We start from the raw sequence: 14,203 nt of genomic DNA, 5'->3' as shown, positions 1-14,203 counted from the left end.
CCCCTGAACCAAACTTTACCAAACCTGGGTGGTATCATTAGGAGAGACTCCTAAAGATACCCTGAAAGTTTGGTGCTTCTAGCTTAATCATTGCACCCCTGACAGCAGGCACCCCCAAATTTCCCCAGATTCTCCTTTTAAATCCACCTCCTTCGGCATGGATTTAAAGGGAGAATCTGAGGTCCTCAGTTTAGAAGAAGAAGAAGAGCTTGGATTTATATCCCCCGTTCTCTCCTGTAGGAGACTCAAAGGGGCTTACAATCTCCTTGCCCTTGCTCCCTCACAACAAACACCCTGTGAGGTGGGTGGGGCTGAGAGAGCTCCGAAAAGCTGTGACTGGCCCAAGGTCACCCAGCTGGCGTGTGTGGGAGTGCACAGGCTAATCTAAATTCCCCAGGTAAGCCTCCACAGCTCAAGTGGCAGAGCAGGGAATCAAACCCTGTTCCTCCAGATTAGAATGCACCTGCTCTTAACCACTACACCACATTGAAAGTGATGCTGTTTCAGGGTGGGGAATAATCCACCCCAAGATTCTCCCTTTAAGGTGGATTTAAAAGGAGAATTTGGGTTCTCTAGTTTAAACACCATTGAAAGTGATGCTGTTTGGGGGTGGATTCCAGCATCACAGCGGCTGCCCGGGTGGGGGGGGGAGGCTCAGATTTTGCACCAGGCTCCATTTTCCCTCTATGCCTCTACCCAGAGGGGAGGGGCAGGGGAGGGCAGGGCCGGGGAGTCTGCCATCCCCGACTTCGGAGAGCTGCTTTTGTAAGTGCTAGGCCAGGGGCGGGGCTTGGGGAGGCGTGGCCATGCCCTAGGGGAGAGTGGAGGTGTGGCCCCACCCCCGAACCCCCCCATAAAAAATCTATACCTACGTCCCTGATGCAATCCTCCACCTTTCACCTAGTTTCAGGTGGGTGATGCAACCATGACTAAGCACATCTAGTGTGATTGCATCACTACTCCCTGATTGGTTGTATGTCTGTATACATATGCAGAGAACAGTTTGCTCTGTGTGTGCTTTGGTTATCCAGTTGCTGCGCTGCACTCTGTCAGACTGTTTTGTGATTTTGGAAACAAGGAATAAAACCCTTCTGTTCTTTGAAGTGAACAACGCCTGGGTTCCTGCGTTTTCTTTTCCTTAACTGCTTCTGCTGTTACCACGACCGCTACTGAGTGGATCTTTCTCATATAATGCTATGCCCTGTCTGGAAAAAATGTATAGGCATACTAGAGGAGGGAACACAGGTTAAAAGATATCCCTTTGTTAGCCACTCTATTTACCGCAGTAAATAACTCAGGCCTCATACCAGCTGCCTGGACAAATGAAAAAATTGCTCCCATCTTCAAGAAGGGAGACACAGCCAACCCTAGTCTCTTATCATCTATTGTGAAACTTTATGCAAAATCTTTACTACAGAGACTTATTGCTTGGACTGTTGAGAAGAAAATTTAGGACCCGAGCAGATAGGTTTTGGAAAAGGCCATTCCACCATTGATCATTGTTTTGTTCTTAACACCTTAATCACTAAATATGTCAAGAAGGGCAGATCCAACATATACACAGTATTTCTTGACCTTAAAGTGGCCTTTGACTTGGTCTGTAGAGAACTGCTCTGGCAAAAACTGGAAACACTAATCTTAGAGCCCCATTTGCTAATTAAAGGTCTCTACAGTAATACCACACGCCAAATCAAATGCCTCCCATCAGGGATGCTGTCATCTAAAATATTAATAACTAGAGGTGTCAAAAAGGGCTATGTTCTTGCCACTGTCCTCTTCAACCTGTTCCTTTCTGACTCGCTCCTGTTTTAAGTGAATTCAACCCCCATAACCAAACCTTAAGGAATGTGCCACTTCCTATTCTTCTGTATGCAGATGACATGCTCCTACTATCCAGATCTAGAATGGGCTTAAACCATCTTCTGGTTAAATACAGTGAGTATTGTGCCTCCAATGCTCTGGAAATCAATTCCCAAAAAGACAAAGGTACTGGTATTTTACAATACTTAAAAAAAATTTCATTGGAAGTGGGATGGCAAAATAGTGGAACAGGTCAAAGCTTTCAAATACTTAGGTGTTTCCTTTGCCAACAAACCCTCCTGGGTAAAACATAGAGAGCTTGCAGCGAAGAGTGCCAAACACAGAGAGTGTGCAGCAAAGAATGCCAAGGTCAGGGCAGCTGCCATCCTGAACTTTTTCTTTTCTAAAGGGGGTAAGTGTATCACAGCAACGTTAAAGTTATTCAAAGCAAAAACAATTCAACAACTGCTGTATAGGATCCCCCTGTGGATCAGTGGTTGGGACCACTCTTTAGAAAAAATCCAGTCAAGTTTTTTCTATCAAATCTTCGGAGTCCCACGCTGTGATTCATTCGCAACTCTATGTTTAGAAGCAGGTCAGTACCTATTAGTCACAAGAGCCTGGCTCCTAACTTTAAAATTTTTGACCATGCTCTGTTTCATCACTGATGCAAATAGTTATCTCTATTTGCCCCCCCCCCAATAATCCAACATTCTGACTTTGTCTATCAAGTATTTGTCTATCAATGGAACAGAAAGGAGCAGAGGGAGCCACATGTGCCATTGTCACCTCAGCCAGCGGGGCTGTCTCTTGCCAACTCAATTCAGTGTCCCCCCCCCAATAGGATTGCACTATTAAAATCCACATACATCAACCTTGAATATGTTTGATATTACTGATCATATTTATAATCACCCTTTGCTTTATAATTTCTATCATTTCTCCCAGGATATCTGCTCTCATAATTGACTCAAAATGGAAATTATTCTCTAAGGACTTGAAGAATCGCACCCAGTAGACATTTATACAGGGCAGCATTGTCATGTTTCCTTTTACTTTTCTTTTGGGATGATGATATTACCAATAGAAGCAAACACAGAAAAAATATACCAGATGAGATCCAAATTCTCCCTTCCATGAAGTATTTGTCCTGTTGATGGAGTCAATGGATTCAACTTTGCAGGAAATAATTACTGCCCCCCAAACACTATATAGTTTTACAAAAAAAAACCTGTACTACATACGGCAACCAAAGAATATCTCTTATTACACTAACTGTACTTAGTACTCTAACTGTACTTAGTGTTTCACTATTGATGGCATACGGGAGTACTTACTCATTGGAGATTTCCTCAGCGCCGATGATGCCATACCAAACATCTCTCCATCATCGACTCCAAACTCTGTAGCATCTTCAAAGTCATCTCCATCACTGTCACTAACCATATGTACATCTGTGCATTGCTAGTGTAAGAAAATAATTAAAACACAAAACAAATGCATATTTCAGTACCATCAGTTTCTGATATCTAAGTATAAAAATAAGTCAATCTAAAGCTGTGGTTTGTATAATGTAGAAATTTATCAGCTTCACTAAAATGATAATGCCAAGAGAGTTTTTGCCATTCTGTGTGTTATGCATGATTAAAATTTCCTAGGATTGATTCATTTCTGACAGAAAAAGGAAGTTATATCTGATTGGAAATATAATTTTCTCTCTATTTCAGTAACTGAGGCATGTGGCATAAGTCTAAGACAAGCATTTATATCTAACAACTTAATTTAATTAATTCACTGGGACTCTTCAAAAAAATTTCATTTCAGCCTCACCTCTGGCAACAGTTGCTCAATAATAACATGTAATTTATATTTCAGTTTACAATTTTCAACTAAAGAGCTTTGTTTTAATTTCCTTTTCCCCCCATTCAATCAACATATTCAAGAGGCAATGATCATGTTGTTGTATGAATCAAACTTTTAATTTGGAAAACAAATTCAGCTTCCATCTAGGCTTAAAGATCTATGACTGAAACAAAAGATGGATTTAATGTTTTGAGGGTTTTTTTACCTCTTCTGACTGGTCTCTGGTTTGTGTTGGTGAGGATCTTCTTCCAACTGTGAGTCGGTGGCAAGGATAAGAGATCCCAGATGCTGCTAGAGTAATCTGAAAACAAGATAAACTGCTGCATTACATATGTCATTTCCATATTTTCGATGAACAGATACTGCAGTGGGCTTCAGTGAACAAAAATGAAAAGGTAAGAAAGAAATTTTTCTATTATAACAGGCAAGAGACTTGTTATGCAAAACAGGACTAGGCAAAATAATAAACATTTGATTTATTCCTATTAAATGGTACACTTTATGCACCAAATCATGTCATTTGTTCTACCAACATACCCTTTCCCACAAGACTGTCCCTCTTTGACAAATCAACATAGTACAAGGTATCTTTTTGTCCACCTACTTTACGTTCATTTGGTCACTAGCGTAATAGCATTATGGGTAGTAAGAGCCTTCTTGAACCATGAGGAAAGGTAGTGTATAGATATTTTAATAACAAAAATGAAGCAGCAAGAAAATTCTGGTTCAGGGCATCAACATTCTTACCAACATAAAGCAGAGATGATGGGATGACCAGGGTCAACACCATGCTAATACATCAATGCTAACTGGCTAGAAAGGTCCAGTATAACAAGGCACTCCCTAGCCTCCTCAGCGAGAGAAAGAGAATGTATGCCTCTCACACACAATCATCTGCCAACTGCTTGTGCCTTGAAAGAATTTTTCCCTCCAAAAATCTCTGACAGAACAGCTTTTACTGAGCAGCTTTTTACAACTGAAAAAAAAATTAGTAACATGGAGAGGGTGTTAAGAGTTCATATTTTTCTTTCAGTATTCCCACATATATTTTTCTCAGAAGCCATCTAAATAGTATTTTGCTGCTCTTTCAGGGCACTTGTCTGTTGTCTTTCTGTCATGAACTAAATAAAGAAATGGCATCAGAGGCTAGTAAAATTGAAACCAGAAATTGAAAGATTTTATTTACAGGAACAAGTTTAAAAGCGCTAAACTAGCAAATGATTAAGGAGAGAAAAACAAATATGTATATATACACACACACACGAAGGAGAGGCTACTATGTACATGATTTTGTTTAGTAACTTTTTCAGTTGATACAAATTAGACAGAATACTCTCTTTGTGCCTTCCTGATGATACTGTCACTTTAACACTAGACAAAATAAATCTGTACTTCAATATAGTTGTTAGGGAGTTCTGTTTGGCTATCTAGCCCTTTTCCTAAAAATCTTGCTTTTTACCCTCAGGTAAGTACTACACACAGTTCTTTGGCCACTAACACTATGGCCGTTTCCGCACAGAGGCGGAAGGGGTCAGGTTGGCGTATTCCATGCTGACCCGACCCCTCTGGGACCGCTCGCATGAACGGTCCCAGAACCGACTGGGACGACAGCCCAGGGTGCCATATTCCGCCCGTGCGGAAGGGGCCTAAGAAAAACTCTCCCTTAGAGTGTCTCTCTCAAGCAGTGCTTATCTTAGAAGGATGGCCAGTCTCATTGAGGAAGCTCCAATCCTCTTTATATAACTTCCCTTCTCTCACAGGCTCCACTACTTCATATCTGAGTGGGGAAATAACCAAGCCACCAGTTATTGAAGGTCCAAGAAAAAAGCAATCCTTTTCATCTATTGTTTTATCGGTATACTATTGGTATATGCTTTCGTGTGCACGTACTCTTCTTCAGATATGCTGAAACAAAATTCACCAACCATTACATATAGATAGAGAGTGGGAAGAGTGTTGCTTGAAAGGGCTAGTTAGGGTCAAAATGCATCAGTAACTGCGTGTTTAATAAGATTAGATTAGCACAGATGGTGAAACCTATAAATGGCAACAAATTAGCATGCAGCACCATAAAATAATTTACAAACAGATGCAAGAGTTGGAAAATGTTAGCATATGTACTGAGATAAGAATCTGGTGTCTTTATTGAGTCCTGGTGTTTCCATTGTTCTGAGTACTGTAGTAAGTTGTAACAAATTGAAGAGATGGACAAGAATGACAAAAGGAAATGCTGGAAATGTAAAGAATGGAACAGTTCTTATCTCATGTGGTCAAAATGTAGAAAAGTTTTAAAATTCTTGAAATTCATACAGAAATTCAGAAAATCCTTAAAATCAAATTTGCAACAGATATTAAGGCTATATTAGGCATATTGCCAAAAATATTCTCAAAAATTTGTGAATTATAGATTCCAATTAAAGAATTCCAGAATGGAAAACATTATTATTCATGTTATTTCAAGAAGAAGAAGCAGGAAGCAGAAACAGAATAAATGATAGTGATGAAAAAATGAAGGATATTGATGAAATGATGTATATAAAATTATCAGTACCTTTGATGTTATATTGTATATTAGATTGAAAGAGGGTTTAAGGGGAAAGAAACAAAAGATTAATCTTTGAAAAGTTATAATGTATTATGTGAGAAACTTTTTTAGAAAGTTATAAAAGAAAGCATTTATCAGTGTTTTTATATACTTTGGATTATTAGAATTTATATTAAGGATAGCCATTGTTAATAATTGATCATTGTTTTTATTTCCATATACAATCTGAAGAGAAACCAGAGTACTTCTGTTGTTTGAATTTGTCACATAGGCTGATTCCGCATGGGCCAAAAACAGTGGTGTGGAAATGGTGTAATAGGGTTTAAAACACTGTAAAAGGGTTTACACCATTTTCACACCGCTGTTTTTGGCCCATGCGGAATCAGCCATACATATCATATAGAGCTGCTTTGTTCACTCTAACATCAAGGAAAATAAGGTTCAGTATAGAATATAGCAGCTAGTTAGTGTTTCAAGTTGTTTTATCAAATGTTAATATTTGACTTGTCAATGTATATGAATTAATCTTTTAGAAAATTTGTGATGGCCAACAGCTATATATAATAAACTTTACTCACTTGATTTCTATATTATATGTATATTACACACACACACACACACACACACACACACACACACACAAACTTGTCTTTGTCTCTTAATCTTTGGTTCTAACTGTAATTAAGACTTGGTTCAGGTTTCTTTTTTCTGTTAATTTCTAACTATTAAAAAACAACAAAAAATGAATACCAGGGAACATGATTTAACTACACACAATTAATCTACTAATTATATATCTTCAAGGTATACCAAAGTTCCTTGCACAACTGCACCTGCAAATCCAGGAAACAGTAATATTAGCAGTTATAAATTCTGATGATTGCATGCTGGGGAAAAATTTCAGAGAGTGAAGATTCTATCTGCGGAAATTAAAAACAATTGAACTAAAACTTCACAATAAATGGGTTGACTAGAAGCTCTCTCTATGCGTGCATGTATTTATGTCAGTAGAGATTGTTCACTGTTCTGCTTGAACTATAACTACATATAAAAGAGTTACTTGGTTTAGTTTGTAAGGTCTTCGGCTTCACATAAATTTATTTGCTGTTGCTTGCTTCTTAAGAAACGAAGTGAACGCTACCATCGCTAACCATTTTAAGGCTATTAAGTTATGGTCAGCCTTGATTTTGATGGTGTTGATTATATATCATCTGACTACATGTTCTCTTTGCAAATGCTGTTTTAATTGTTGAGGAATGTGTACCTCTCAATAAAATGTCAACCAAATCAGAATCCATGCAATGGCAGGGAGTTCCTCTTGCTCTACAATCACCCATCTCTGAACACTAACCTAACTTTCACCCTTTCTCTCTAACAGCCCAATTCTATTGGCAGGGGCTGAATCACTTAATGGAGATGGTGCAGGGCAGCACCAATGCATTTGCCCCTCCACCGGCACTGCGAGTGGAGAGGGCAAAGGCACCAGCAGCGGGCTGTCCCTCAGGTTTGTGGTAGTGAAACCTAGAATTGCAGGCTGCCACAGAGCTGCACTGACATGTAATTGGACGCTGGAGTGGGGGAGCAGGGCATTTCCATGAGTAAAGATAAAGTCAGTTGGTTTCCACCCCAGGTTTGTGGGAAGTTGTGCTGTGGCCCAGGGTTTGGATTTACACCACTCTTTGGGTGGTGTATGGAGGGCTTTCTGGGTTGGGGGGGGGTTCTACCTCCCCTCCCCTCCAGAGAGCTTTTTGGAGGTGGCAGAACGCCACTGCAGTGGCACCATTCCTGGTCACCTTGGGTTGAGAATTGGACTGTCTGTTATCCCTTGTATGCTTTGCATGCATGTGATTATTGCTTATAATACATTCTGTTTTTTCAGTATTAATAAAACCGTTGTTTAATTGAAAAAAGCAAGCAAGAAAGGACAGGAAAGATCATGTGTGGTAAGGCAGTTCAGTCCATGATGTGTGGTAAGGCATGATTCAGTCCATAACGCCAGCAAGAAGTGCTATCTGGACAAAAATCTTGAAGTATACTTGTTTCTAAATAGCCCTCCTTGCATAAAGTTGTATGATAAATCAGCCAGAATTCCTAGAAACTCTTTTTGATAGTGGATGAGAGGCATATTAAAATCCATTAATTTTCCAGTAACCAACAGAAGTTATTTATCTTGCCTTAGAAATGTCCCCTATGCAATCAAAACAGTACTGAAAAATAACATTAAATAGTTTTAATCCTATCTTTGAATTGTCTAATGGTGGGGTTTTTTAAGTATGTACATTGCAACAGAGTGATAGTTCTTTGTTTTTCTCCCCTTCAAGGAGACTAACAAAAGATCAAAGAAATAAAATTCATTGTACAATAAAAATAAAATACAAAATACAATAAAATCATCCATAAATCTGCCAGGTTATCCATAAATATGTTACACGAGTCCTGTGTTGAATAAAATAGACGTGACTTAGGAAGACAGTGAATCAGATTTGCAAAAAATCTGCAGACAGAAATGGAGAGGTCTCCCAGCCTCCCTCTTCCTACTGCTTCCCTAAATGGTCTCTTAAATGCTGTTCCTGGGTGACCAATTGTTCTGGAGTATTTTAGAATTCATGCTTGTGGTACCTTCTCCAGACCAGCTCAGAATTTCACAGCATCTGTGGTCAGCATGAGTCTCATTTAGATTATGATGTGCCAAACACATGAAAAAGACATAACTTGGCCTTAATGTTTTGTTCAGAGCCTTTCAAGAAGGGATTGAGATTTGGAGGTTCAACTCTCTTCTGCTGGGTTGGAGGTGCAATTAAAATGGTTCACCTACAAATACTTGTGGATCCTACCAGATTCTAGAATGTTCTGGGTGATTTCAGATGATAATTCTGTTGAAGCTATAATAGGAACCCCCTATTAATACATATCAGTGGCATATCTATGGGGCAGGGGGTCTTTGGCCCAGGCGTCATCTGCCTGGCTCATGTGGGGTCGCATTTGTCCCCTCCCCTCTGCACACACACTCCAGCCAAACTCCCTGCTGCCTCCTGGTCGGACTCCCTGCCACCCCACCAAACTCTCCCTGCTGCCGCAAAAGAAAGCCTCCCTGGGGCTCGCTCCCAGCCCCCTCATATTCCAGAAAGTTGGGAATGAAGCTGGGAGGAAAGGAGGCCATGCAATCTTGGAGTGGGTGGGCAGATTCAGCAGACCTGTGGCTCAATTACCCCAATTAGTTTTGCAGTGCATGTTTAAAAGGAAGAAGGTGAAGACACACTGGGCATTTGGGGCCCTCTAGCAGACTCCTAGGGAGGACTCTGGAATGGATATTGTCATCAGCAATGGTGTGATGTCACTTCCAGGAAAAACTGAGAAGTGACATCATGCCGATGTAGGAACAACCAAAACCCCTAGTAAAATAAAAAGCTTTCAGTGATTCCTGAAGAAGCATGACATCAAGGGCTGTCAGCACCAGGTTTGGAAATTCATAAAGATTTGGTGGTGTAGACTGGGAGGGACCTCAAGAGTAAATAAATAAAGTTCACCCTCCAAAGTAGCCATTTTTCCAGAGGAACTGAATTGTGTAGTCTGGGGATGATCTGTAATTCTGGGAAATCCACAGGTCCCACATGGAGACAAGGCAGATCCTAATAATGAACAATAAAGGTTATATTTCATTCTATGTAGCAAGCATGCTAGAAATATTCTATTTTTTTCCTCATCAGGGTGTTTTTAATCATTTACGTGCTAGAATTCATAAAAGTTTTAATATACTGCAGGTTAAAGCAAGCTGATTAGAAGTGCCAGCTAGCCAAGTGAGTGTTGACCTGCCTGGACTAGCCTGCTGCCACATTCTTGTAGCAAGGTTAAATAGCAGTTTAGTCACAATTTTAAAATCACAGAGTTAAAAGGAAATGACTACTTTGGAATAAATGAAATATTAAAGTAGACATTTGGGTCAAGCTCAATTATCAGTGAAACTCTTTCATACATAACACATAATCTATGCTATTCTTTATAATGCTGGCACTTGCATTTTGTGTCATATGCTTCATTAAATCTGTTTTTAATGCAGTTGTGGAAAAGAAACATCCGCTGTTGTGGTATCACTAAGCATCTAGGCTACCTGAGCAGTACACTAAAAAAAGAACTGACAGAGACCGACAAATATAAATGCAGAAATCATGGTGGCCAAGCAACAGGATCCGTAAAGAATCTGATCTTGTACTGGATATCTTTGTCCAACTTATACAGTTCTAAAGGACAAATAGCTGGCGGCCAGCCCCATCCATAGTAGATAAACATTTAATAGGTATTTTTCCAGATCATTAACTGTATCCTAACGAAGTATTAATGTTAAAATATTTTCCTCCTAAAAATTTCTGTGCATTCATTTACAATCAGCTGCATAAACACTAAAATAACTCAGCCTTTATTTCTTTAAAACCTGAGGTTTTCACAAAAAGAGCTGGGGAAGTGTCATCTCATCCAAATGAACACCTCAAATCAATGGCGGATTCTGCATGGGCCAAAAACAGTGGTGTGAAAACTGTGCAAACCTTTTTATACTGTTTTAAACCCTTTTACACAGTTTTCACACCACTGTTTTAGGCCCATGCAGAATCTGCCAATGATTCTGTGGTCTTAATGGAGTTGATTTTTAACCCTGCCTGTCTCATTCTTTTTCCATATTTTGTTCTTCTGCTCCCTGACATGTTCTCTTGTTATTCCTTTATATTCTCTTTTCTTTATCTCTCACTCTTGTCCATGTTTTTTTCCTCTGGCCATCTTTTCCCCCTCACTGTGCATTTTTCTCCTCTACATTCTTCTTTTTATCTTTTCCCTTCTCTCTTTACCCGTTTTTAGAATTCTTATCTTTTTCTCTTGACTACCGTATTTTTCACAATGCATATTCATCTTCATCTGTTCTTCTTCCTTCCATTCCTCTGGTCATCTCATTCTCTCCTTTTCTGTTCACCATTCTTCAAAAGTAGATTGAAATTCCCATTTCGTTCATAAACATGCACTTGAGGGACTTTAAAAAAACCTTTTTATCTCAATTACATGATGACTGCAGATTAGCAAGGGGTGAGTTACAGTGCCATTCTAAGCACAGTTGAAGCCTTGTAAGTCCAGTGAAGTTAGTGTTCATCACTTGATGGTGAAGAGGGTGCTGAAAAACCCTATTTCAGAAAACAGGTGTAAAACAAGGGGACAGGTGGAGGAGATTAATCTTAGTTTTTCTTCAACTAAATATCAAATTGGGGACTGAATGTTATTGGCTGCCATAATTAAAAGGAAAAAATGGAATGGTAAAGATGATGAAGAAAGAATGGCACAGCTTTTCCACTTTGAGGGCCACAGTGGTGTAGTGGTTAACATCAGGTGGACTATAATTTGGAGAACCGGGTTTGATTCCCCACTCCTTCACATGAGTGGCAGAGTCTTATCTGATGAACTGGATTGGTTTCACTGCTCCTACACATGAAGCCTCCTGGGTGACCTTGGACTAGTCACTGTTTTTCAGAACTCTCTCAGCCTCACCTACATCACCAGGTGTCTGTTATGGAGGGAGGAAAGGAAGGCATTTGTAAGCCGCTTTGAGACTCCTTGCAGGAGAGAAAAGCAGAGAATAAATCCAAACTTCTTCTTCTTCTTCTCCCATGGGATTGAATCCAGGCTAAATTGTCTGCCAATTTTCACCAATTTCATCTCCCTTCTGCAGATCTCATATGTGATTCCCTGGGGTCCCCTGTACTCCAGAGGCATAATTTGAGAGATCATAAGGCAGGAACAGAAGATTGAAGCAGGAACATTTTGTTCAACAAACAATGCCTTGTGTGAATGAAACATTTAGTCTGGAATCAACCCATACAAATAGTGGGAAAGGAAGTTCATAAAGGAATTCTGAACCACCAACACTTTTATCTTCAAGAATGATGGCTATCAACAGCTCTAGTGCTCTATCTTTTGTCTGTCTGTCTGTTTATCTTTCCTTCTATCCCACCTTTCTCCCTATCCCCAAGGCAGCTTACATTATTCTCTCCTCAAAACAACCCTGTGAGACAATTTAGGCTGAGAATGTGTGACTGGCCCAACGTCAGTGAACTTCCATAGCAGAGGGGGATTCAAACCTGGGCCTCACAGATTCTAGTCCAACATTTCAGCCACCTCAACACACTGTCTCTTGTAACTCACCTCAATCATATGGTAAGTCACTTGTGGGAAGGAAAGAAAACAGTTCCAAGATGGTGAAAAATCTAATTTAATAACACACTAACTGCTTTTATGCTGATGCTTTTAAAATAGGGAGGGGTTAACCATTAAGAATAATTTTTATTTCTACCTTCAGGAGAGACTGAACTGAAGTGGAAAAGACTGAAAGAAATTCAGATGAATTAATGTTCAGGGACATTATACATACCTTATATTATCCCTATATAGTTTGCATTTATTTTACTTATTTAAAATACATAAATTTTAGAAATATAATTGACACTCATTGGCTTGGTTAAGAGATTAGGGATTATGTTTGATCCAGTTTTATTGAGAGCAAGTGTGGTGCAGTGGTTAAGAACAGATGGACTCTAATCTGGAGAACTTGGTTTGATTCTCCATTTCTCTACATGAGCAGAAGAATCTTTTCTGGTGAACCAGATTTGTTTCCCAACTCCTACATTCCTGCTAAGCGACCTTAGGCTAGTCATAGTTCTTCGGAACTCTCTCAGCCCCACATACTTCACCAAGTATCTGTTGTGGAGAGAGGACGGGAAAGGAGTTTGCAACCCCCTTTGAGTTTCCTTACATGAGAGAAAGGTGGGGTATAAATCCAAATTCTTCTATTGCAGGAGAAGCAAGCTGACACAACTGCTAAAAAAGCCATTCCATCATCTCCACTTAGCTTGGAAGATGGCCCCAGGCCTTAACTCTGCTGACCTGACCATATAGATCCACGCTATGGTTACCTCAAAGCTGGACTATTATAATGTACCAAAGAACACAGCCGTACCACTACTGAGTGCCAAGCTCCCTTTTTGAAAACAATTCACTGGTTACCAGTCAATCCATGGAGCTAGCTATCACCTACAAAGTCCTTAATAGCATTGGACCCACATACCTGCAGGACCACTTTTCCTGCCATATTGGTTGTGACAGCTTCTCTCATCTGAGCAAAGCCTTCTGAAGTTGCTCCCCTGCAAACAGATAAAATCAGCACTTCCCTGTCCTACCCACACACATTCTTTGCATTGGCTCCTGCATTATGGAACAGTCTATCTGACTGTCTTGTTGCCTTAACAGATATGTCTCCATGCAGTGCTCTGTTTTCCCCTGTTCTACAGTCCCATCCCTACTGCTTGATTTTGTCTTACTAGGAATTTTTGCCACTAGATCTTCTAATTCACATGCCTGGTTGTCATCATATTTTCCAAACCTCTTACTGACTGACTGACATTTTTTTAAATCAAACTTACAATTTGCCTTGGGTCCCAATGGGAAAGGCAGACTATAAAAATACCAACAAAAACTATTACTTAACTGAAGATATTTTTCACCCCAATATCACAGTCAACAATAACAACAACCTTTATCAGGCATGAATACCAGAGAAAGTCACAGCAGGGAAACACAAACAAATCAAGACAAAATAGGTTAGACATCTCTTACCATCATGACCTGCAACAGAAACTGGGCTGTTTTCCCTAGCATCATAGGATCATTACTATTCAGTAATTTTACGATACTCGCTTTTGGAGAATAGTTACGTATGGTCCCTAGTAATAAAGCATCCCTAAAAAGCTTGTATTTGGGGCAGCTGAGCCAAATATGTTCAAGTGTTTCGATAAGAGTTGGACAATATGGACACACTCTGTTCGATATGGGAGAATTGCCAAACCGGCCCTGTAGAAGAGCTGGGGAATACCCATTACACCTGGCCCATCGGTGCTTAGGATCGGATAGCTGCAGTAGAAACATAGTCATCTTGTCAATCACCAGAATGATGCCAAAGTATAG

General features: G+C 39.8%; 1 protein-coding gene across 1 annotated transcript in view; it reads right to left on the bottom strand.

Annotated features, from left to right (window-relative positions):
* FAF1 (Fas associated factor 1) overlaps positions 1 to 14,203 on the bottom strand; it is a 278,015-nt gene that overhangs the window by 117,888 nt on the left and 145,924 nt on the right. Inside the window, exons 9-10 of the mRNA XM_048498943.1 lie at positions 3,869 to 3,964; positions 3,138 to 3,264 (exon numbers count right to left, since the gene is read on the bottom strand). Coding sequence (XP_048354900.1) covers positions 3,138 to 3,264; positions 3,869 to 3,964 — 223 coding nt within the window. The remainder of the gene's footprint in view (positions 1 to 3,137; positions 3,265 to 3,868; positions 3,965 to 14,203) is intronic.

This window comes from Sphaerodactylus townsendi, linkage group LG05 (genome assembly GCF_021028975.2).
Source record: "Sphaerodactylus townsendi isolate TG3544 linkage group LG05, MPM_Stown_v2.3, whole genome shotgun sequence".
Lineage (NCBI taxonomy): Eukaryota > Metazoa > Chordata > Lepidosauria > Squamata > Sphaerodactylidae > Sphaerodactylus > Sphaerodactylus townsendi.
This window is presented reverse-complemented; position numbering and strand designations above follow the sequence as displayed.